The 25588-nt window shown below is 44.8% G+C and overlaps 1 protein-coding gene across 1 annotated transcript; it reads left to right on the top strand.

Moving 5' to 3' along the window:
- The first annotated feature begins 6122 nt into the window (after nt 1–6122).
- Nucleotides 6123–25315, top strand: BMF (Bcl2 modifying factor). Its single transcript, XM_053981559.1, has 4 exons — nt 6123–6182; nt 8605–8925; nt 9868–10031; nt 23396–25315. Exons 2-4 carry the CDS (start codon nt 8610–8612, stop codon nt 23495–23497), a joined length of 582 nt encoding a protein of 193 aa, XP_053837534.1. The 5' UTR covers nt 6123–6182; nt 8605–8609; the 3' UTR covers nt 23498–25315.
- The last annotated feature ends 273 nt before the right edge of the window (nt 25316–25588 follow it).

Genomic DNA, 25588 nt, shown 5'->3' with positions numbered 1-25588 from the left:
CTCACCATTTCCCTGCCCTCTGCAGCTCTTCCTGTCCTGTCAGTCCCAGCAGAGGATGATTTGCTGGACTTTGATGAGGTAGCCACAAAAATGAAACAAAGATTGCAAAAAAGAAATAGCAAACACCTCCCCAGATTTAAGGAGATACTTTACTGTAGTTTTGTAAGAGGATCTCATCTATCTCTTTAATAAGTAAAGAATTTGGGTGACACAGGACCTTCTTGTCTCCAGTGGAGAACGTTTTTTTTCCCAGGGAACCTGAAGCTCAGTTATTAAAAATGAAAATCTGTCTCAGCCTTTCAACTCTGTTCTTGGAAACACCAGCAGTTAAAAAGGAGAGAGTTAAAAAGGAGCCAAACAGAGAGACCTTTTCCAGATCAAGCTTTCCTGGGACCTTGGTATCGGGACGGTGGCACTCGGCTGCAGAGAGGAGAAAAGGTGAGCTGTGCTGCTTTTTACATATCACAGAAAACGCTGTGTTTCCTCTTCAGAACTGCTGCCCACCTGGAGTGCTGAGCTGCACAAGCACAATTCAAACCCAAAGAAAACCCTCTTCCCAAAAGTGCCTTATGCAACTCCCCAGGCTGGTGTGGGAAATGGGTTTTCACGAGCATTAGAGATACTGTGATGAACTGGTGAATCATTAGTTGAAAACATTCCTTCAGGAAAATTGTAAAGCATCCTGTTCTGACAAATTATTTTCAGACTTGTTTTCCAGACTTTGAGATTTGTCAGGAACTTGTTTGTTTTTTTCCCCACCCAAACTGTAAAGTCTATCCATTCTAGTTGTACTGGCATTTGGAGATGATTTGCCAGGGAAGTCACTGGAAGAAGAATAAGGTCCTCAGTTTTATGTTAGTCCTCATAAATATGCATTTACAATTAATACGGTGAAAACAAAAACTCAAGGCAGCAAAAGGAAATTTTTCTACAGAAAGTAGGATTTTTTGCCTACATAGCAAATTTAAACTCTTGTGTTTTATAAAAAAATGTTTTTAACACAAGGAGAGCATATTAATGTCATTAACTGAAGATAATAAAGACAAAGATCAAAAATTACTTGAAGAATATTCTCTGGGTGGTGAAACAGGGAACACCACAGATCTACATATGAAAATGGAGTGTCTGAATTTGCAAACAACAGCATCCCTAGACAGACTCTTCTCAAAGGTATTCTGAGCTGACTGAATATTCAGTGTCTTATAAGCCCTTTACGATAGGAAAACTTGCAACTGGAGAAAAAATATTTTTATATTCTATATTTTTATTTTATATATTATTCTATATTCTATATTTTTAATGTTTATCTTTCTTTTCATATATTTAAATAGGTAACAATGTGAAGTACTCAGCAGCTTCTAGCACTACATCTTCCTTTCAAACTATCAACAGAATTAGGCAATTCTGGTTTTATATTCACTTTCACTTTCTAACTTCAGTTTTAATTTTATTGCATCTAGGACTGTGCTGAACACCCTGAATGGTCCTGTATTGCAACATAAACCGTCAGCACTAGGGGTCAAATTTCTATGCTTTATCTTCACATTCAGGATAGCTGAGTGCTACTTTTCCACCATTTTCTATCCAAATATTAATGATTTTGAGGTCAAACCTCAATAAATAACACTGAGCATTTACCAAAATAAATGAATTCTCTGCTGGTTCCAGTCAAAGGTCCACATAGCTCAACATGCAGTCTCTGGCAGTTGTTTGCGAAAACATGTGACACACATAAATGTGATGTTCCTTTTCTGCATGGTGACAACAATACAACAATTCACCAACATCTACAGGATGACAACATCTGTATGGGGATTGTGCACAATGTACTTTGTTAGGACCTGATACTGCAAGGACTTCTCTGTTTGATGACCTGTGAGTAGCACTGAGAATAATGAAAAAGCTGAGAATCTGGGATCTCTGTATGTGCCCCAAGATAGGAACAATCACTGTCATTAGTTTTGAAATGGAAAAAATAGATTTGGGAGTTTTTAAAGAATGTAATAAAAATTTGTCCCTTAGATATTTTGAACTTGGGATTCCTAAAGAATTTTCCACCCAAGCTGATTTGCACTGGCACGGGTTGGTAAGGGAGGTAATGGAGTCTCCATCCCTGGAAATATTCTAGAGCCATCTGGACATGATCGAGGGGTAGGTGGCCTTGCCTGAGCAGTGGGGTTGGACCAGACTATCTCCAGGGGCCCCTTCTACCTCAGCAGTCTTGCAGTTCTGTGATAACTGAGCTCCAAAACCAAACAGTCTCAACCAGACAGGGAACCCTTGCAGGTAGTGAAGTGTGGTGTCAAACCCCAAGCTTACACATTACCCAGCTGTGACATTTAGCAGCACCAAAACTTTTCATGCAGCGAGACAAGGACCTGATTCTGCCCTGCCCTGAGTATATCTGGGGAGTCCTGAGTATAGTCAGTGTTCATTACCAATCACACTCAAAAATGTTTTTGATCTTACCCCTCTGAAGTCAGTTTGACTTTGCAAGGAGTGGATCAAGCCTTTATAGAATGAGGCTGCAACTCTGTAAAGATTAGATACAGATTTTCCTTTAATATAGCCCTTATGAAATCCCAATAGTGGAGTTAAACATCTGAGGAAGTTTATGCTGCAGGAGTTAGTCCAGAATCCAAGTAAGGAAGATGATGAAGAAGAAGAGAATGAGATGGGAAAAAGCAGGAGAGAGTGCACAGGAGTACAGAATCAGGAGGAAAAACATGGGCAATGGAGGAAATCCAGAGATGTGGGCAAATTGGTTTTGGGAGGGAAGAAGGAAGGAAGGAAGTTTGGAAGGAAGGAAAAAAGAAAAAGAAAAAGAAAAAGAAAAAGAAAAAGAAAAAGAAAAAGAAAAAGAAAAAGAAAAAGAAAAAGAAAAAGAAAAAGAAAAAGAAAAAGAAAAAGAAAAAGAGAAAAAGAAAAAAAGAAAAAGAAAGGGGAGTGCAGGTGACCCCAGCATACAAGAGCATATTCAGTAGCACACAGAAACGCAGACACCTCAAGCCTGGTTGTGTTTCCCTCAGCCCATTGTCTCTAAGGCATGGCTGAATTCGCAGGGCTGGCTGTAGAAAGGCTGTATGGAAAATGCAAACTCCTGTCTCCAGTGTTTGCAGTAGGAGTCAAGCAGAGCACCCCAGGAGAGGGTGAAGCATTTTCCCAATCCAATGACATTACCTGGGGAGAAAAAGTGTGCTTCAGTTTTGGTTTCAGAAAAGCAAGAAGCAGTAACCTTGGCATGCTGCCTTAAAAAATGCTCCCTTCAGAAGAAAACCCCAACAGCAATATCCTCTCACTTTTATTTATAGACAGCAAGTGATCCTGTTCTCACACACACTGATTGAAATGTGCAGCACTTTCTCCTACCAGCACTGGGTGCTGAACACAGTGAGCCCTTCCATCAGGATGCAGGCCAGCTTTCTCCAAGAGTCTGGCTTATGTGAGAAATACACGGGGATGGTCAATCATGAAATTCAAGACTTTTTTTCTGCCTCACACAACAATAAAGCGTGGCAGAACGCATTTAGTAAAGCCACTGATATGTGTCAGGGCAGAAGACACTGTTTTCCACTCCTCTACATTCAGATAGAGCCCCCTGAAAAATCACCCCATTGACCAAATGTTTTTAAGATAACAAAATAAATAGAATCAACCCTGAATGTTTTTCTTGTTCATCCTTTGCTTTATGATCCATGAGACTGCCCTTAATTTCCCTATTCCAACCATGAGAGCTACAAAAATAGAAAAATAGAAATGAAAACTGAGCTCATCAGACAAGACTACCCCCACCAAAGTCAAGCTGGCCCTGTGTGGGTTTTGGAGCCCACCCAGGCAGAGCAGCTTGCAAGGCCTGTGCCTAAGATCACAATGTACTCTGCAATTACAGCACAATGCTGACAATAGCATTTTGTCAGTAAAATAAGAAATAGTTGTGAAGACATGTGAGGAATATGTAGGGGGGGAGGGATAACTAAGTAAAAGAAGCAATTTTGTTCACTATTCTTTTGAGAAGTAGAGCAGGCTGACAGAAGGGTTATAGGATGGCACAGTATTTCCATCCACAGATGTCACAGGGACACTGCTGCACGTGATTTAAGATTAATCTCTTGAATCAAAATGTCACCATGTACACTAATGAGCAAAAACTCTCTGGCAGAGAATCCGTCCCTTGGGCTCCTGTTCCCAGGTAAAAAGCTTGTCTCCATACTATTGTAGAAACTCTCTCAGCTGAGTGCAGTGAGGTTGGTGGTATAACTTGCCCCTGGTTCACAATTTTCCATTTCAGACTTGCTGTCTCTGTCTTGGTTTCGGTCTATTTACTCGGAGCCATTTCTTAACAATGTCTAATTTCCTCAAGGAATCCCTCTGAGTCCCCTCTCTTAGAAATGCTGCCATATCTTTTTTTTAATCACTGAAAGGCACAAATATCCTTCCTGAGCCCTCTTACCATCCAGTCTGATTATATACATAGATTTCAGTTTCCATACATTTTCTACACAGTAGGAGTTCCCAAAATGCAGCCTCTGGGGATATAAAGTGTGGCCCCAACTGCAGTACAAAGAGATGAAAACAAAGCCGATCAGGTACTGTTCTTACTGTTAATGAGCCTAACCAGCAGGCAGTTATTACTCAGTCTGGAAGACATAAGTGGTTGGAATCATAGCACATTCATTTTTTATTTATAGTGATGCACATTCAAATTAGAAGTAGCCCTCCAGCAGCTGGCATTTGGCCAGGGTCTGACCATCAGTGTGATAAAATTTGACTATCTTGAAGATATAGAATGCCTTTTGTTGCCTTTTGGTTTTTTAAATATCAATCTTCTCCTACTCACAATTCCCTTGACTATCAAAAGTGAACGATGAGGCTTAATTAATTTAGGAACCTTACCCCTTACTGAAAATTAAAGAAAAGAGTATTTTTTCTTTCTTACTTGGTGGTGAGGTGCAAGTCAAACATAATCTGACCTTCTTGTAAATAAGCAGACTCAAGCCTTCTGGCAAATAAAAGAGTTGAAATGAATGCTTGGACAAGAACCACAAAGAAATGGGTTATTGGAGACAATGAACACTATTAGCTGGTCAGTCTATTAACGGCAACTGTAAATAACTCACTCAAAATCATAGTGACTCTGAAACATTTAACTGGAGAGGCTCTGTGAGCCTGCCCAGGACAATGTGATACGAGGAAAACGTAGTAATTCGCCTCACCTTGCCAGCCATCGGTTTGCAATCTAACCCATCCCCTGAGTGTAAGTTACAAACCTCAGTAACTGTGTGGCAGACTTGACAGCAATTAACATTACTCAGCTGCCAGCTGGGTTTTAAAACCTCCCTTCCAAGCGATCTTGTTACGTAGAGTTTAAAAACAGCCTGACAGGGTGCTGCTCTGAGCCAAGGAGCTGGGTCCTGCCTCTCTTTAACATGGTGAGATTTTGCCACTGATTACAGGGGGAGCTGATAAATCATTGGCAGAGTAAAGGTAAATGCACCGAGCTGTTGTTTGCAGCATGAAGCTTGGGGTTTTTATCCTAATCTCATCGAGGGGGCTTCACAGAGAGTGCTATAAAGAAATTATCCTTATTAGTTTAATTCTTTAGTCCTGTGTAGTCCTGTAGTCGTACTCATCTACAGGAAAAAGCACAACACACTGCGAAGAACTCCTCGACCCTCACACCTCAGCGTTCAGACTTTACAGGTCAGGAAGAACTTTCTAAGTCATTTAAAGCTGAAAAATCAAAGTTTTGTTGGAAATCAACTACCTGGAGTCGCACTCCCATCAGATTTAAAGCTAGCTCGGCGCGGCTGTGGCTCAGCCCCCGCTGGGGCCGCCTGCCGAGCTGTGGGAGCATTCCGAGCTGCAGGCCGAGGTGCCAGCAGCGCGTCCCGCTGAGAGCTCTCCGGCCCCGAGCCCTCACTGCTCCCACCTGGACCAGGCCGGAGCGGGCCCGCCCCGCCCCCGCCTCTGCCGCGAGCCGGCCCCGCCCCCCCCGCCCATTGGCTGGCGGGCGGGGGCGGGGCGGAGGCGGGGAGGGGGCGGCGGGGGCGGGGCTGCCGTCAGCTGTTCGCGGCGCGCCCGCCGGCGCCGGCCGCAGTTTGGCGGTGTGGAGGCGGCAGCGGCGGCGGCGGCGGCTCCTCCCGGGACGCCTCGTCCCCGAGGGACGCCCGTCCCGATTCTCGGTGAGTGCCCGGGAAGTGCCTTCGCCACTGGGGCCGGCCGCTCTGTGCCAGGTCGCTGGTGAGGGCGGTGCCGAGGCCAGGCGCGATCGTGACAGGGAAGGGGGTTCGCCTCGGGGCAGCCCCAGCCCGGCCAGTCCTGCCCGGAGTCCCGCGCCTGCTGGGGAGCGGAAAGAAAGAGGGAGGGTGCGGGCGAGGAATGAGCTCCGTGGGCGCTGAGAAAGCAGCTGATTCGCTGATGTAGGCGATGGCTGATTCCACATCCAGCGCTGCCCCTCCCGGGCCGCCCCGCCGAGCTCGGGAGTCTCGTTCCACGGCGCTGCCCGGAGGAGCCGCGTTAAACCTCTTGGCCGGGGGCACATCTGCGGGGCTAGAGTCCGGGAGGGGAAGAGTTAAAGGCGGCCAGCGGCGGCGAAGCGAGGCCGGCCAGCTTTGTTTTGGGACGCTGGCACGCACGTGTGCGCTGAGCCCTCCCTCCGCTCCCGGCCCGCCGCCTGTCAGCGCGGGCGTGCGGCTGCCCCGGCCCGCGGCTGTCGCCGCTGGCTTGTGCAAGGAAGTGCCGTGGGTGGGACGCGGCACCGGAGACGCGGGTGCTGCCCGGGCAAAGACCCGTAGACCGAGCAGTCCGGTGTCTGTGGCTCCCAGCGTGAGTTGCGTTGGAGGTTGTAGGAGGAGTTCCAGTGAGTTGTAGGACGAGCAGTCCTTCGCGCTGCCTCAGCATTCTCTGCAAAGCTCTGCAAAAGGGTCGGGCCGTATTGCAGGAGGTCGAGTAAAAATTATTGCTCTTTAAACCCGCTTTTGTTTGGGGTTTGTACCTTTGCTGCACTTTCCTTGAGGAATGTCCATGTCCCAGTGAGGCTGACAGATGAGGTCTGGCAAACTTTCCTGCAAAGACAAAATACATTCCTGCCTGCCTCTCTGTCAGGTGACTGATCCAGCAGAAGAGCTGGCAAGGAGATCATCTATGCCTGCCTCTTGGGGCCCATAACTCCTTTCAGTGTGCTACTTTAAGCCTTGGATGAGAATGTTATGAGTGCTCTGCCACTGTCATCCAGCAGAGCTGCATCCAGCTGTGGGGCTGGTACCTGTTCTGCTCTGCAGAAACTTCTTTGGGAGTTGTGGCTCAGTTGAGTGAACTGCTGAGATGCAGCAACTTAAATAGCCATAGTGCCCTCAAGCCAGAGCCCTGAAGAAACAGTTCTTGCACTGCTTGGTCCTGTTGTCTCTAGCATGCTAGTGTCCTGAGTGCTGCTCACCTGGGGGGAGATGGGAGCACCAAGGGCAGCGCTGAACACATCCTTATAAAATTATTATTAATGTCTCCTTCAGGCCTGAAATTCCTCTTGCTAGTCTTCCGTTCTGTTAAATGCTTCGCAAACCAGAGCAAAGGAAGAGACATGAAGAGTTGAATTTCACAGCCTTGTTTGGAACTGGGTGGAAATCCTGGAGATGGATCTCTTAGGAGTCTGTCTTCCAATTGGGTTAGATGCACAGGTAACAGTAAAGGGACTTGTGGCATTTTTGGTAATACTGCTTCTAATTGCATTATGTTTACAAAGAGCTCTGAAATAGTGATTTAGGGTTCTTGGGGGTTTTTCCCCTCTGTCGTCTTTGTTCAGCTTTGTGCTGTAACAGGGCTCAGGAGTGTTTACTGGTGGCAGCTACAGAAATCCTGCTTTAAACACTGACACCAGCCATGTTTTTCTTTAGTTGTAGGATGAACCATTGCACTAACAGTGCATGTATGCTTGAGGGTAAGAGGGATAAGGAAGTGACTACACTGCCAAGTTTGGGACATGTCTTAAGTAGACGTGAGGGGAGAAATTAGAAGTTGAAAGGAAGTTGGCCCTCACAGGGAGAAGTAATGGAGAGCTTCACAGAAGTGGCTTTGACAATTCTTAAGTTTTGCAACCACTGGTGTTTCTTAAAAATCTAGCCTTTCAGCCTTATGATTACAAGAGTTTTTCTTCATCAATAAGAAATAGGTGGGAAAAAGTGAATGGGATATACCATAAAGTCCAAGTATGGCAGGCAAAAACAAAGCAGACCCCAAAGAAGCTGACTGGTCATGAGGCTAGAAGAATTTGGGTTGCTTCTTAAAACGTCTTTTCTGTTTCTGTGTGCTGAGGTTGGGGGTTGGCTCTCTACTTGTGAGCAGGTGTGGAATTGGACCTGTGGGTGGACTTACACACGTGTGAACTTTGTCTCTCTCTGACCCAGCACCTGAGGACTTTCTGCAAAGCCTTGACTTTCACCACAGGTTGCTCACCTCTCCTGTCCATGCAGATGGGCAGCACTGGGAAGCAGGGAAGAGGGAAGGTCTGGTAAAATCGGTTGTGTTTTATTGTTGGAGCAGAGGGCATTCTCTCCTGGACAACATTCTTGTTGTGTCTTAGCTGTTTCCTCAAATGTCCCTTTATTGCAGGAGCAATGGATCGTCCCAGCTACCTGGAAGAGGACTATTCTAGCCTGGATGGGCTGGACGATGACGTGTTTCACTCTGATGACTTTGGACTTGCAGGTCAGCCTAGTGAGATGACTGCAACTGGCTTTTTCACACAGAACCAGTCCTACAGCTGCCTTCTGGGGAGGTTTCAACTATTCCCCCTCACACACTGCTGTGGTCCCGGTATCAGGCATCCTGAGCAGCAGGACAAGGCAACCCAAACACTCAGCCCATCCTCTTCCAGTCAGGATGTTATGTTGCCTTGTGGAGTCACTGAAGAGCCAAGGAGACTCTTCTATGGTAAGAGCACTCCAGTGTCACTAGCTTTGCAGCAAAGAAACTGTCCCTTTAGCATTTCCCCAATCAAGCAAGGTCTCTTTCATTAGGGCATTTTATTAAAGGACTGAAATTATTTTGCTTTAGTCCTACTCCCTCAAGAAAGACAACTTCTAATTTCTTACCCTTGCTTGTCCACTGCAGGAACCAGACACTTGCTCATTGCTTCTGCTGTCTTTGATATTCCCTCTCGCTCTTTTTGGCTTTATTCTATCACAATTGATTTTACTGCTAGATGTCTAAATGTTCACTGTACTTCATATCCTACAATTTGCCTACATTTTTAACTACCAATGGTCTGTCTCATCCACATAGGAAGTGGAAACTCCTAGAAGTTTTCAGTGGAGAGAAGAAGATGCAAAAAGTTACAGCTTTTAGGCTTTTCACTGGATTTAAAGTTGCTGAATAAGTAGAATGTCCATCCAGTATTTTACTAGTAACTGATGGGTTTTGGATACACTCAGCTTTGTGTATCCAATTCAGCTTTAAATCAAATCACTAAAATCACTAAATGACAGAAAACTGAGAAAAGACTGACACAAAAGATACTTGTACCTTTGAGGGGAGACAACTTGAGGCAGAGATTCTGTAAAACTGCAAAACTGTCATTTAAAAAACCCCAAGCTACAGTGCTTGGCTGAGCTGTAAACAAGCAAAAGGAATACATTTTAAGATCCTGCCACTCATTTGACTATGGGAATCAACACAATGCTCTGTTTAATCAATATAAGTTTATTTGAAAGCTGGGAAAATCTTTTACTGCACTGTGTTACAGTATACAGTCATTGTTTGGCCTTCAGGAACTAGACTTTTAGGACTATGTACAGCTCTTTCCTCCATGAAGTGTACTGAACAGAAAAGATAATTTTTGCACTGGAAGAATGACTCTTCTGATGTGTTTTGTAGGGAGTGCTGGTTACCGTTTACATGTCCCTCCAGCTGGCTTTGTGTTGGATCCGCACCTCCAGGAGGAACCTCAGGAAGGTCAGCGGGAAGCACGTGCTGAGGTGCAGATTGCACGGAAGTTGCAGTGCATTGCCGACCAGTTCCACCGGCTCCACATACAGAGGGTAGGGTGTCTCTGGAGGGGAAAGTGGGGGTTTACCTGTGCAAGAGTGCTACTCTGAAGACTGGCTCCAGGCATCAGCTAAGTGAACTCTTGTTCAAGACAGCAGACTGCCAACAGTGATAAAATGGCAGGAGTATCCTGATGGATTTTGCTTATGCTAGATTGTTTGCTCTTCCTAAAGACTGGCAGGTGAAAGGAAGAGAATATGAGGGAATATGAATATGAGCATTTACTGCCCAGGAAGGGAGCTCTTCTGTGTTAGCTGCTGCTATTCCAGCTCTTCCTGTTCATCAGCAGTGGGGTTTGAGGCTTTTCCCAGGGATCTTCCTCTTGCTTTTTATTACAGCTTTTACTCTTCTCCATTCTCCTCACCACCAGCACTTTCTCTTCTGTGGAACATGTAGCCATCAGTGGCTTATGTTGGCTCCTTGTCTTGGAGATAACAAGCCTAGAGTCTGTTCTAACAGTCCTTGTTGTCTAACGGTAGTTCTATGTAATGTTGTAAAGAATATTTAGATCATACTAGACTTGCTAGCAGCTACTAGTAAGACAGTTGTAGCTAGTGTCGCAGACTTGTGACTAACTTCCTCACCACAAAATACACCTCTAAGATGCTATCAGGTCTGAAAAACACACTCCAGATTCTTGGTTTCTTAAAAAAAAAAAAAAAAACAAAACAAAAAGAAAAAAACAAAACCAAACCCCAAACACTGCTGTTCAAAGAAACAAAATAACCATCACCCCCAGAACCCTTGATTCTTTCTTTCCTCCTTGCCCTCCTTCCTCTTCGAGTAGAGATAAAATGGAAATCTCAGCCCATGCAGAGATGGTCAGAGGTGGCAGAAGCTTGGCAGTAGGCAGCAGTTTGCCGCTTCTATGCAAGCCCAGCAAGGAGGGTGTGTATCTGCTTGTATATGAAGAAATTTTGGTGACTTCAGAAAGGGACAGAAAGTTTATCCTACTCCAAGTGAGTTTGTCCTCTGTTAACTATGGGATCGTTTGCAGCCCTTCTCAAAGGTAAGTGAGGATCTCTGTCCTGATCAGAGTGTGGCTTGTGGTTTAGCAAAGGCTTGGTCCTCTCTGTGTCACCTGAGAGATGAGGAAATTCTGGGACTCCTCATCTCCTAATAGGTGGTTGATTAAAGAAGGAAAATGAAGATTAGCCTGTAGAAATGTAGATGGGGCTATGAATGTCATTTAGCAAACTGCAGGAATAAAGAGCTACCACGAGATTTTTAACGTGTTGTTTGTGGTTGAATGGGGTTTTCCCCGGTGGCGCCTTTTCGCCAGCGTTAGCTGCAGGCCCCGCTCTCTCGCCAGGCTGTCTCACAGGAAAGGGAAGGTTTAACCAGCTTGGCAGAGGAGCCCTGCACTGAACTGGTGGAACTGGTTGTAACCTGACCCCTTTCATCTGGGGGGAGTGTCCCTATCTGATGCCCATGCCTTGGAAACTCGTCCGGGAGCGCCCACCGGCCCCGGCCTCACTAGGGCAGGCGGGGTCGGGCTGCCGGTGCCCGGCCGCGGCTCCCGGTGCGGGCCCGGCCGCGCAGCTCCGGCCGGCGGCCAGCCCGGCGTGTGGAGCCGTAGTAAACAAAGGCGTCCGGCTGTGCTGGGCGGCGCGGCCCGGCCCGGCCCCCGGGGCCTGCCAGAGGAGGGGCTCCGCGCTCTTTGTTTGAACTGGAACAGCAACAAGTTGTAAAGGGGACGGGAGGGGGGGCCTTCAGCCATTTAAATTTGAAAACAAAACGGGGAAAAAAAAACCAATACCCAAACCAACTCGAAAACTTAACCCGAGAACAGAGTAGTTCAGCCAGTGGTTATCCACAGCCTGACCCTGGGATAGGCCTTGGCATTTGGATCTGCTAAGGGATTCTTTCTTGTTTGTCAGAGAAACTGAGTATTGAACCACATATTGGTGTCCAAAGGACTGATCCTTGTGGAGTGTTTTGTTGTCGTGCCCAATCCCTTCCCTCCCAGTCCTGCACGGAGGATTTCCTTTGGCTTTTGGCATGAATCCCCTGTGGAGACCCCCCTCTGTCCTATGTGCAATGACTCTGCCCAGCCCGTTGCTGAAGGAGCAGGCGGTCTGCCCCTGGAGACATGTGAGCAGTTCACAATGTGCTGTGGTTTGGAAGGGGCAGTCTCTGAGGCATGGAAAACTGGGCTGTCGTTTATCTTGCTGTGAAACTAACCCCTGATTTGAAAACCCCATTTCAGCTTGTCTCAAACATTTGGTCAAAACCAACTTTCTAGAGTGGTGTCTTGAATCAGATTTAGAATACCACAAAGTTAGTCACACCAGTGTGGTCTTGTGAAGTCCTGAGAGAGAGCAAGCTTGGTTTTCAACAAGCTGTGCCTGTTTTCAGAGCCTACAAAACATTTATCTGCGAACCTGTGAAAAGAAAATGTGTGTGCCCTTTCAGTGGAAGTTAGGAAAAGCTTTTACCATTGGAATGGTGCATCCAGCTAGCTCAAGAGCTGCCTTCTCATGGCTCTTGACTTCTGTGAGACTCTCCAGCAGTTCAGGTATGGCCCCCATTCTGCTGCTGCAGCAGCAAGGCTGTGTTGACACAAAGGCTGCTGGTCAATGTACATGCCTGGCTGAGAGAGAAACTGAGCAGGCGATTGCTGCTGAAGCTGACATCACTGAATTGTCATTGGACCCTGCTGCATGCACGGTCTAACCCCATCCTACACTGGAGCCCTGGAGAGTCACTGTTATCTCTTCTCTGGGCTTCTGGAGCTAAATGGTATTTATTCTGTAGTTCTTGGCTATACAAAATATTTTTGGGTATGCATCTAGTAAGAAAAAGAAAATTGGCTGCACCTATGCTTGCTTTTGGCATGAAAATCACTTTCAGAGTTTCATTTCCTATTAATATGTTAAACAGAAAACAGTAATTTTAAACCTGGCTATTTCATCCTTAGAACAGTGCTAGAGCAATAACACAACATTCCCTAGAACTCCATGTCTTTCATCTCCTTAAGATGCTGAATTTCTTGTAAGAAGACTTGATCAACACTTTGTGTTCCTAAGTAGCAGAGCCTGCTAGAGGTTGATCTCGATTGCAAGGGCTCTGTAGAATGACATGTGAAACCCATCTATGTTTTCTTGAGTTCTTTACTGTCTCTTACTTGATTGAGGTTGTGTAGCTTCTAGCAAACTTCCCTGTTTTATTTTTTTCACCCTGCTCCTGGAAAACAAAGGTAGAGCCAAGCCATGCTTTCTGCAAGAGCCAAGCCAGTACCTGCCACCTCCCCCTCAGTTTGAAGCAAGTGTGTCTTTGCTATGGAGTCAGTGAACTGCTGCTGTAGCCCAGCCTGTGGCTGAACTTCAAGAGCGTGCTCTGAGGTTATGGAGAACATAGCTCAGCTTATGGGACCTGCTGGTTGGTTGGCTGGGATGTGCTTCCCATACCCCACATGTCCAGGCTGTGGCAACAAGTGCCTGTGCTCTGCTTCAGAGCACAAACTAGGGTTTCCTTGCCTTGAGGAAGAGCTCTGACCTGTGCTGAGAGTGTGTTCTATGACATGAGGGGTTGTTAGATGGGATGTGAGTACACAACCAGGAATGGTGGCAGCAGCAAAGCCGCCCCAGAGGAGCACGGGATTATCCAGGCTGGGGTGGATGACAGTGTATGTCAGTATCACACCCCTTCAGTTTGATGGGCTCCAAAGAGGCACTGGAACGCTATAGCTTTTTCCAAATAAAATAACTCTTTTTAAGCAGGCTGCAGCTTTGAGGGGACTGCTTTTATCGTATTTCTTCTTCATGGAGATAAGATCACTTCACAGGGGATAAAATTGTCTCTTTAAGAGCCAAGGAGTGGTAGCCTTGAACAGTTCTGGGCTCAGGTCCAAGCAGAGCCACTGACTTGCTGTATGACCTCAGACAAGTCTCTTGACCTCCTTGTGCTTCAGTCAACCCATCTGGAAAGCTCAGTTTAAAAAAAGCTGAGCCTCAATGAGAACCAGATGCTGAATCAGAACTGAGCTTTCTTGAGTAAATAAGTGCATTACAAACAACAACAAAGTCCCTTTCCAACACATCAGGAATCCTGCAGTTGATTTAGATATGCTGACCATGCTCAAAAAGCCTCTGTGGATCTAGCTGTAGAAAACTTTGTTTCTCTAAATTCCCCAGTTGGTTCAGCAAGTCTTACCATCACTGCAACAGAGTTCTGCAGCCCATGGAACACAAATGCCTGCATCTACACTGCCTGTGGGCAGACAGCTAGGCATGTACCTATTTGCTTCAAGCTAATGACACTGAAAATGTCCAGAAGGAAATGTTATTTTCCTTTGAAAGTGAAACGTGTTATGTTTTGCATACTTCTTCCTGTCTGTCTCATAAGAGTTATCAAGGCCTCCTCTGAGACACTTCTACTTATGCAACAGGGAGCCTGCATTGCTTGTCGGAAACTTATTGGTGTGAGAGAATGGGTACATGGTACTACATGTGCATCATTTATCCCAAACTCCATCAGGCTTTTTTCATTATTAAGGACATTCAGGGCATTTTTAACAGTTGGAGTTTTTTTACACTGGAATTGTTTGCAGGAATCTGTTCTTTATGATAAACTTATATTTTACGAGAAACATTCGGGAAAGCTTCCCAATAATAATGCAGAGATTCAGACTGTCCTGCAGCTAAGCCTGTAGCACCAGCAGCTCCGTACTTCACTTGTACCTACAGTTTCTTTGAGACCTGGGGTACGTGTTTTTGTTCATTTGTTTCTTGAGTAGGTCAGTGTGTTTCAGGATCTTTCCTGCTGGCTGGTCATTGCTGCTCTGTGCACAGCAGTGGGCCACCTCTTCAGCGCTGCTTTCTGTGCATTGCCCACTGGTGCAGGACTCAAATCTCCAGCTGAGGATGCACAAACATGGAGAGGGACAGAACTCCTGAAGTGAGTGAGCCCAGTTTAAAGGGCAGGGGGTCAGGTGGGTGTGAGTTTGGGAAGCCTGAGATGTAAAACAAAGTTCTTTCAGCTATGGAATTGGAATCCTAGGCTTGAAGAAAGGAAGGGGCCATTCTTATGGTCAATGGAGTCAGAAATTTGATATAAGGAGGTGGACACAGATTTTCTTTTTTTCTTTTTTTTTTTTTCCCTTTCTTTTGACAAATGAAGGAAGAGGTGGGCTTGGAAGTGTACCTTCCCCATACATACAAATGATACAACAACTTGCTGCCCCTTGCCTAGCACCTGTTTTGAAATCCTGCTGCCCGTGGAGCTGATTACTTGATATGTAGGTTAACAGAAACATTTCACATCTAGTCTGAAATGGTATTCTTTGGTATGTTAAGACACTGAGAATAAGAACGTAATTATGCCACTGTATGAATTCGTGTTTCTACCATATCTTGAATGTTATATGAAGTTCTGGTTTTCTTCATCCAAAAATGATGCAGCAGAACTGGAAAAGGTTCAGAGGAGGGCAAGACAGATAATAGAACTTCCATATGAAAAAATGGGCTAGGACTGCTAAGCCTAAAAAAAGATACAAACCAAGAGAGAAGCAATATTAAACAGAAATCAAAAGTGACATAAAGGAGATGAATAGACTAATTTCTCCCAGTACAAGAACTAGGCAAAATCAAGTCAAACTAGTGGGAGCCAGCTCAAAGTAAATGAGGTCATTTTTCATGCAACAGGTGAAAGCTGTGGAGCTCCTTGTCAAGGCATATTGTGCATCCCAGTGCTTTATCTGGGTTCAAGGGGAACTGAGACAAGTTTATGGCCATTGAAGCAGACATTAAATAAACAGAAACCAGATCTGACTCAGGAAATCCTAAGCTCAAACTAGTTAAATGCTGAAGGAGAGTACTAGTGGAAGCTATTGCATGTACTTGTCCTTAGCTTTTCCTCAGGCAACCATGTAAGGCTGCTGCTGGAGGCTGGGCTATACAAACTCTTGATGCAAGTCACATATAATCACTGTATATCAGTTTAATAAAACCCACAAAACTTCTAAGCCATCCTAATCTAGCCTCTTCTATGCTTTCAGCTGACAAAAGATTTAAACATACTACATGTAAGTTCCTGCTTAAAATAGGGGATAATGTTAAAAAGCAAAACTTCTGCCTAGCTCTGGTAGAGAAAGTGGGCAGAGGATAAGGGAGCTGGGTGGCAGGAGAGCCGTGCAAGCTCTGTGCAACTGTGTGCCATGAATCCCACTGGACACAGGACTGTCTTGAGGTGGTGGAGCCACAACCTCAAAAGACCAAGATTGTCCAGAATAAAGAGCACAAAACAGTTCTTTGAGACAGTGCAGGTGAATTGTTCTGCAATGTTTCCAACATCAGTGTTCAGTGGCGCTGTCTCTCCTGTACAACCCCTTCAATCTCTGCAGGTTCTTCTTCTCGCAGCACTGTGACAGTGGTTCATGCTTTCTGCTTGTAGCAGTATGACAGCTGAGAAATTACTTTTCAATTAAGAAATAATTGTGGTAATGCCCCACTTATTTTTTATTGTGGGAGAGTAGAAAATGCAGGTTATAACTTGACTGAGATCATACAGGATTGCTGATAGGAACCTAGTTGTTCTGCCTCCAGTCCTCCACCTAGGTTGGTTGATCTTATTAAGATAGTGCCATCTCTGGGGGGATGATGAGATGTTTGGACTGATTATTTACGGTGAGGAGTGTGCATGTTTGTATTTTACTCAATTAAATTTTATGGTGGAAAGGCAGGAAAGCAAGTGCCCAAATGCAGAGTTCTCTTTTGTTTCAAGCCACTGAGGAGGAATGTCCTGCCAGCCTTTATAGTCTCCGTTCAGATGTTGGGGTTTTTGTTTGTTTGTTTGTTTGTCCTCAGTAGCTGCCTCGCCAATTGAAAAGGAATCCTTCCGAGGACCGGACCACGGCAGAAAAAAACAGCAATCCAAAAACAAGCAGTGAGGCAACTCCTGTTAACCTCAGTTAAGTTTTCCGTGATGGGAGCCAGAGCCGAGGGCGTGCTGGCAATGGGGCTGGAGCCCCCCGAGGGCAAGCGGGGCCGGCCGGCGGGCGAGGAGGAGCGGGCGGTGCGTGCGAGGGCCCGGCCGGGCCGTGTTTGCGCTCGGCGGCTGTGTTTATATCGCTCGCTAAATTTAGCCTCTGACTCATCGGCGCTGCTGACGAAAGTTTGCGCTGCCCGCAGGCTCCAGCCCTGCACCTGCCCTCCCGCCGCCTCCCCGCGCAGCCGGGCAGCCCGGACCCACCCCTTCCCCCCCACGCCAGGATATTTTTCCTGTAAAAACTTTTAAAGTGTTATTTTAAGCAAACCCCGAGGCAGACTTTAATCACTAGGGGGGGTCTCCGTAGCAGTGAGCAGTTTTGGGAGCACCTCCCTTCTGCTGGTGAAGGAACAGATGCCAAACACAGGTCAGCAGGTCCCGCGGCCCGCTCAGAGCAGGCGATGGACACCGGGAGCTGTGGAACAGCTCTGCCCCATCACACGCAGGTTCAGTCAATAAACCCCTAAAAGGGTCAAAAATTCTTGCAGCTGCCGGCTGTGGCTAGGCGGTGCAGGGTGTCCTCTCCCGGGCATCTCTTCCAGCACTCTCACCCACACACACTCACACCCACACCCACCCCCCCCCCCCCTCCCCCACAGCATAGGGGTGAGCCCACGGGGGTGAACCCACGGGGTCCCGGACCCCGTGCCGCAGGTACAGAGTGGTATCAAGCGCAGTTCTGTGGAAATGCGGGATCTTTATTTACCGTATTTGTGGAAAATAAGCCAGCGTGCCCCTCGGGATGGGGAAGGAGGGGAAGGCCGAGGGCCTGGGAACGCGGTGGCCGGTGGTTGCCCTTCCCAGGTTGCCGTCAGCTGGCTGTTGCCATGGCGGCTGTCTGCTTCCCCTTCCTGCCCGCTCTGGAGAGGAAGGCGCGAGTGGCTGCGTGTTTGTTTTTAAACGCCGAGAAAGCTGAGAAAGGGCTCACCTGCGCAGCTGCGCCGGCAGCAGGTTTGGAGCAAGAGCCGTCGTTGTTTGCTGCTCAGAGCCAGTGCCCCAGTCTCTGCTCTCTCCCATCCTTGGGCTGGGCAGCCCATACATGGGTTTTGGGGGTCCCCTGCATCCTTTCGGCTTTGCCCAGTATTGTCCTCTCTCCGTAAACACACGTGTTGCTTATCTTGTTGCGAAGTCTGATGGAGGCTCATGAGAAAGGAAACAATATTTGGGATGACTCCTCCTCTTACTACACGTTTAGTCCCTTGTAAGAGTCATTGCATGACAGAAGGATAGAGTTTCCTGAGGAAGGTCTCTCATCCTCTTTGTTGTGTTACCATGAGAAACCATGTGGCTGAGCTCCTCTTTCATTTTTTTCCTCTGTTACTGCCTTCTTTTTTACTCTGCTCGTTCTACACATGCATTATACTTTGGTCATTAGGAATCACAGCTGGAAAGATTTGTATTTGACTTCCAATGGTCTGCATTTCTCTCTCCAGTAGGGGACACCTTCTGTAACCTCTGTTGCCTTGGGGACTGTGACTTTCTAGTCTTTCTTAGCTAAAGCATATTTTGTGGTAGCACAATATGCCTCCAGCCACCTGGCAGCCAAAACAGCCTTCAGCGATGAGTCAGCAACTGCTCTTGGTGTGCAAGTATTTTTGTATTCAGTGAATAAATACAGTCCCAACAACTTGTTGCTAATACTTGTATTAGTCATTAAAGGAAGAATAATGTTTTTTTAGGTATACATATACCATTATTCTTCTTTTGCTCTCACAGCACCATTTATGGCCATATTAATCCTTCTAGTTAAGATGGGATCAGAATATGACCATTAATTGTCTGGAAGCTATGAAGCAAAGTCAGAAGCTGCCCATGAGATCAAGAGGGTAGACAGAGTGTACCAGACAGACCCACATACAACATGTGTATATGACAAGCATATTTACTTTTTTAAACAGGGATGTTAATGGCACATGTATATCAAGTGTAAAAATGAGTCTTATTAATCTGTTAAACATTTATGCTCGTGGATTCAAGGGGCTGTGTCAAAGGGACAACATTTTCTTTGAAGTGTATCACCTGTCCTGATCTTCCCTTTGATCACCCTGTGCAAGGGCTTGGTAAGAGTACAAAAGGTTTTGACATCTGGGGTGCTATTTGCCAGATATATATCTGTATGCTTACAGTGTGAAACATGTATTAGGAATTAATTATGGGGAAGAACTAAGTGTTGGGTCAGTCATGTTCCTCTTTCATTTGCTTCCAGTAAAAGTCTTACATGTTTGGTTTTTTTTTTTTTTTTTTTTTGTGTTTGTTTACAAGTAGTCTGGCTTTTGGTTCAGCACAGTTCATGGAAGAGGCTTCACTAATGTACTGTTGCTGCAGAGAACACTTTTCCTGTAAAATGGCCTTTTCTTGTGACTCATTGAAGCATTCATGCTAACATTTCAGACAGACAGTCTCTTAAGGATATCCCCTTTAAAAAGCAGCAGCTGCAATAGGAAATGGTTTTATGTGTTTCCAGCTTTGTGTTGACTTACTGTATTCACAAGTCTACTCTTCTTTAGTTACAGTTAGTGTAGAGGGCAAAAGGGGCTTCTTTCCTTCTTGGGAGGGAAGCCTCAAAAGGGTTATTTTGTTGCTCCCACATGGAGGTGGCAAAGTGTTCATCCCTGCTGTTTTTGTGCAGTAGTGACTCTGAGGATTGAGTTATTTTGATAAAGGGCAAATCACCCTTGTGAAGCTTAGGGAAATGATACACCAGTGTCACAATAGTTATGACTCTTAGAAAAATGTCTCAAAATATATCACATTAAAAAAAAATATATGCCAAGTTCATGGAATCACTCTTCTGGGTTTTCTGTCCATCCTGACAGCTAAATTATACCATACCAAAAACCCCTCAATCTTGAAATATTTAAGAATTTTGGTCTCAGCTGAAGCATATCTGAGGGAAAAGACACAGAAATTTGTGAAAGGGACATTTTTTAGTTCTTTCCATAAATTGTTTACTGCAAATAATATCTGCCGTTCCATTCTGTGGCTCTTGTCCCATGCTGAACTAGTACCACAGAAAGTACCACTGATCAGCCCAGAAGTGAAGCTATAACTACAAACCCCATTAGCTGGGCTTGCTGCTGAAGCATGTAGTCCCAGCTTGGTCCTCTTTCTGTTGTCCTGGATCAAGCATCAGTCTGAGTACACAATGCCATGGATCAGATAGTTTAGGATGGTTTAGGATGAGATGTTAAACAGTAAGGGCAACTTCTTTATCAGATTAGTTCTGGCCTTGATCACTGTGCTGCTCTAGTTCACTTTCCAGCACTGTGGTGGAGAGAGGACATTGTGAGTGAGCTGCTCCAGTACATGGGCCAGTGAAAGTGTGTGTGGGACCACACCACCATGGAAGAAAATGCTGGCTGAATACAGACCTAGGGAAATAAAAACAAGCCTTAAGTCTAGGAATAAAACCTGGACGGCTGCCCTCAGTGTAGTTGAGATGTTATGCTTCTTATAAGCAAGGAGAACCAAGGGTAAAAAATATTTCCTATTCTGCTCTTGCATGGAAATCTCCTTGAGTGTATTTGCCTGTAGGCAAACACAGGAAACAACTTTAATTGGAAAAGGACAAAAATGCTGTACCAAAAAGTGACTTCAAGAGGCAGTGAAATAAACACAATAGAATATAATGTAAAATACATATTAGAGTTTTTCTCAGTATTTGCCTTATCGCATTCCACTGATTCTCTTGCAGGCCTGTAAACCATCATAAAGTGCAGTTCTAAAACTCTTATTTACCAGATAAAACCAAAACTCAATACCTTCCTCAAAAAGTTCCCCCTTAAAAAAAAAAAAAAAAAAAAAAAAGTTTATGAGCTCAGTCTCAGTCCTTCCACTGTTTTTTTCAGAACATGGCCTCCCGTACCTATCACTGGAAAGAGCAGGTAATCCTTTTCTCCTGAGGTGAGGTATAAAACTTGAGGAGCCAGAATAATTAGAAACCTGTTATTGTATGAGAAGCACAAAGCAGCTTCCTACATGAAAGAGGACAATAATATGAGAGTTCTTACATGTGTTTATGTAAGAACTATTTCACACTCCCAACAGTGTGCAATATTAAAACTGTACATGCCAGATAAGGACTCCTCTTATGTGCCCCCAAGTGTAACCCACTTCATAAAAATTCCAAGAGAGTTTCCATTAGAGAGGGTACACCAATGAAGCTGAGATGTATTTCAAGCTTAGGATTTCTGTACCAAGTTTTAAACATCCTTTTGCCTTTCCCTTACTAAGTCTCTATAAGACAATTTTTACCCTCTTGGCTGCCAATAGAATAAAATAATCTAACAAAGCAGATTGTCTTCAGAGCATCTGCAATATATTTGTCCACTGTGCTCTCCTAGCATAGTTCCTTGCTTGTGGAAACTGCAAAAGACCACTTTGTTCTTGCATGCCACTTCATTGAGGTCTTACCCAAAATTCTCTGTTCAAGGAATCTGTCTAAGCTGTAATAGCTTGATAAAAACATGGTACCTAGATGTCATGGGGACATTGTGGTTCCCTGTGCAGTCTGAGCAGTTTTAGGAGTGTGGCTGTATGGAGGAGGGTGCTAAGAATCTCTGGAGTTTGATGAGGAAGGGCAAACCTGGTCAAACTGAGATGCGAGTAACAAAACAAAAACTTTGGGTTTGTTTTTTTTTTTTTTTTGAGACCAAATTAGTGGTTTATAACCAGGTCCTACAGGACAGTTAATAAAAGATTGTTTTCACCTGTAAACCTAGCAATGCCAGTGCAATCAGTAAGGACTGAACCCAGGACTAGTTACTTTGAAATAAATAATAGCAGGCTCTAGAGCTACTGCTTACAGGTTATGCTACAAATACAGTGCTCTTAAAATGTGTACTGGGATCTGTGTGAACTTTTCCAAACCCATTTCTTCTTGTTAAGTCTTAAGGGCAAGAATAATGACCCACTGCTAAGATGCAAGATGAATACAGGTTTTCTGAAGCCTGTTTTGTGTGTGCTTGAGATTCAAATGGCACAGATATACTCACACTGGAATACAAACATTATTTAATAGCTATCTGCAAGGGCTTTGAAGAGCTGTCTATTGACACATCTCCAATGCACCAACTCCAGTTGCAACTCTCTTATTTGTGATTATGCAAAAAATGCCTTGCAACTGTGTTGTTCTGCCCTGTTGGGCTAATCTGAGTTGAAACATCTTGTTCATATAATGTGCTTCAGTGCTCTTTCATGAACTCCTGTGTACTGAGGCAAAGTTGTGGGAAGCCAATCTTCTGTTTCCTCATCTGCTGGGGATTGGGGAGGGGGGTAGGGGGTGGAGATTTGGGCTGGTTTGTTTTGTTTTCCAGAAATGATCATGCCTGCTTAGCAAATATGGAATTCTGGATGAGAAAATGAAGACTGACTTCTAATAGAGAGTTGGTTATTGAGGTGAAATAGTATCCCAGACTGGGCAATGTAAGGAGAAACCCACCTGTTTGTATGAGATGCCATTAAAGTGCAGGAAGGTGGGGGTATAATCGGAGCCACTTTTGCAGGGGTGATTACATATAACAAAAGGAGGAACAGCGTCCCTGTCCCAAAGCTGCATTATGTAGTCTGGTGTCCCCCTGAAACTCAACTCCCATGTTTCTTCCTTGACAATGGGACCTGAAATAACCTCTTGGTTTTGGTTTTTTGTGTGTTTTCAAGTATGTTCTTGCTTAAGGTTTAATTGGCTCCAGTCAGTAGGAAAGGGCTCCAAGGCTGATTATTTATGGCTTACTGTCAAAAGTGGCTATAAAAAGGGCAGTATTATCTTGGAGATGCTGGGAAGGAAAATGTGGTGGGGGGAGGGTGGGGGAGTGTGTGTGTGCACGAATGTGTTTTCTTGTACTAGATGAAATCAGAGTTTTGCTGTCTCAGCAGTGTGGTTTAAATTGAAGATTAACCCTTTGACCTTCACGGTGTCAAATCACTTACAGATGGATCACCAGTTATATTTTTTCTTTTTTTTTACTTTTGGGGTGAAGGGGGGCTTTTTTTCAAAAAAAAAAAAAAAAAAAAAAAGGTTGTTTGTTCATGCAGCTGGGGCTTTTGAAAGGCTCAGAAGCCAATCTGATTAAAAACAGCACTTGGCTAAACTCTGCGAAATCCTACAAGCAAAAAAAAAAGTTTAATCCTCTTGTGCACAATGCATAAAGGGTCTGCTCTTTTCTTTTTGTAATGTTAGAGCTACAATTATTTCTGGAGAACTTATCATTTCCCTCTCTCCCCTCATCCCTTGCTGCACCCCCTTGTTATGCTGATGGGATTAAAGTGTCTGCTCTTGAAAAGTGTAACTGAGTTGTTATTGGAAAAGAGAAGTGGTATGTTGCAATTTTAGAAATATAAATAACCTTGCTTTAACTGTTCTTCTCTACAGCATCAGCAGAACAGAAATCAAGTGTGGTGGCAGCTTTTTCTCTTCCTACACAACTTGGCCTTAAACACGGAGGTGAATAGGAACCACACTGGGCAGAGGTGAGCTTCGCCCGCCTGTTTCAGGCCACATCCAGTCTGCAGGGAGCACTGAACAAACACTGGTTCGGGGGCGAGACGTTGCACACCGCCGGCCGGATGTGAGGACTCTGACTTTCTGATACTCGTCTTCAAGTTTGGGTGTTTTTACGGACTCTTCTTTGCTGCTGCCTGCCTCGTGAGGCAGGGAGCTCTTGTCCAACACTGTTGAAGGAAAGCCAGAATGTGGGTGTGTTTGGTAAAGCTTGCTGCTGGTTCCCCGCACCGGTGACCTCTGTGCAAGGGAGGCAGGTATTAGACTGACGGCTTCCTCTGCCCTGTGTAGTAGTGGATGGTAGAGTGCAGGAGTGACATTTTGGCTGCTAGTTAAAATGATGCCTGGGATTGATGACTAAACATACCTGGGGTATCTTTTAGAGCAGAGATGCTCAATTTCTCCACATTTTTAGTGATGAAAAGCATTCAAGTAGTTTGGTTCCATCAGGTTACTTGTTTTATTAATTGGTTACTGTTTATTTCATTGCACCCTGCATAAGAGAAAATCACAAAGAAATCTGACCTCTTCAGCCATTCCACTGGGCACCACTTGCAGCTCTCTCACAAGAAGTTGTTCTTTGTCATTGCCATCAATTAAAAAAAAAATCAGTAGAACAGTCTGAAAAAGAAACCTTCTTGGGGTTGCTGGTGGCTATTCTGCCACTGCCTGCCTTCAGTTCAGTGTTCTCAGTGCCCATGAGCCAGCAGGAAGCCAAAATCCATGGAATATGGCACAAGTATCATTCTTCTACAATGCTAATGTATATGTGTTTAGTAGTTTCATGATGGATGTTTATTTTATTTTGGTTTTCTTTTCTCTTACTATATAATGTGGTTGATCAGGAAGGCTTAGATCCCAGGCATCTGATAATTTTGCTTCAGGATTTGACAGGGAAAATAATTAGCATCTAGTCTGATATGTACACTGTACAAGCAGTCTGTCCATTACTCTAGTGTGTAGTGTTTGGAGGCTGCTGTAAGCATATACTGACTAGCAGCAGTAATGTTATTTCAAGGAGATCTTCTGTCAGTTTGTATGCACTCAGAGGTTTGTCCATATGGCTGGCACTATTGGACCAGCACAGGGAAACTACCCTACCAAAAGGAAGTAGCCTTAAATATTGATGGCTGCTTCTCTGTAGCCTTAAATATATTTAGTTCACAGACCCAGTGACAGCTAGGGTAAAACATGAACAGAGAAGCAATACAGACCTTATTATTTTTTCTGAAAATTTCCATATTGCCACTGCACCTTGTTGTAGGTCTCAAATGATACAACCAGCATGAGGAAGAGCTGTCCAGAGAATTGCTCTTCAGTTGTGTTAGAAATATCCAGCTGCAGGTGTTGAGAAATTCTGCTCTTGATCCACTCTGAAAAATATGCATTACTGTACGGAAGAGTAGTTTACTTGCACATATGCTTTCCTTCTCCACCCCTCTTCGCATATTTGTCTCTTAATTCCTGCTTTCTCTGGTATTGGTGTAATCTCATCATTGCACTGGTAACTGGTAACAGTTTGCTGAAGAGAGTTAAATTTGGACCTTCTTGCTTTCTCTCAGCCCTATCCTCTTTGATTTTCATCCTGCTCTACTGTGGCAAAATGTACTTTAGCTCCCTGAAAGAGGTTCCCAAGCCTTTTTCACCCTCATATATTCATAGTCACTCTCTTTAGACATAAGGAGAGAGTTTATGTGAGAAGAGCTTTTTTTTCTCCTTTTGTGTTATTTTTCTAGCTAGAGCTAGAGTTATATGTTTGTCCATGATGGTTAATAATTCATATAAATGAATCTCAAGTAATATTTTTGGGGGTGGGTTTTATGGAGAGGGAGGGTGGGAGGTTTTTTTTTTAGGAGGGGGAATTGTTTTTAGTTTTGTGTTGTTCCTTTAAGCATGTGCACTACAGAGTTACCCAGAGTGATCTAAGTGATAGCTGTTGCTGACTATGCTGCAGCAGGATGGAAGCCACTCTCTGCCCATGCTGCCAGAGACGAGGCTTTCCATACTTTGCTTTGCACAGTCTGCTTGATGTAAACGCTGGTCATTGGAGAAAGAGGACTTAAA

This window comes from Vidua macroura, chromosome 6, assembly GCF_024509145.1.
Source record: "Vidua macroura isolate BioBank_ID:100142 chromosome 6, ASM2450914v1, whole genome shotgun sequence".
Lineage (NCBI taxonomy): Eukaryota > Metazoa > Chordata > Aves > Passeriformes > Viduidae > Vidua > Vidua macroura.
This window is presented reverse-complemented; position numbering and strand designations above follow the sequence as displayed.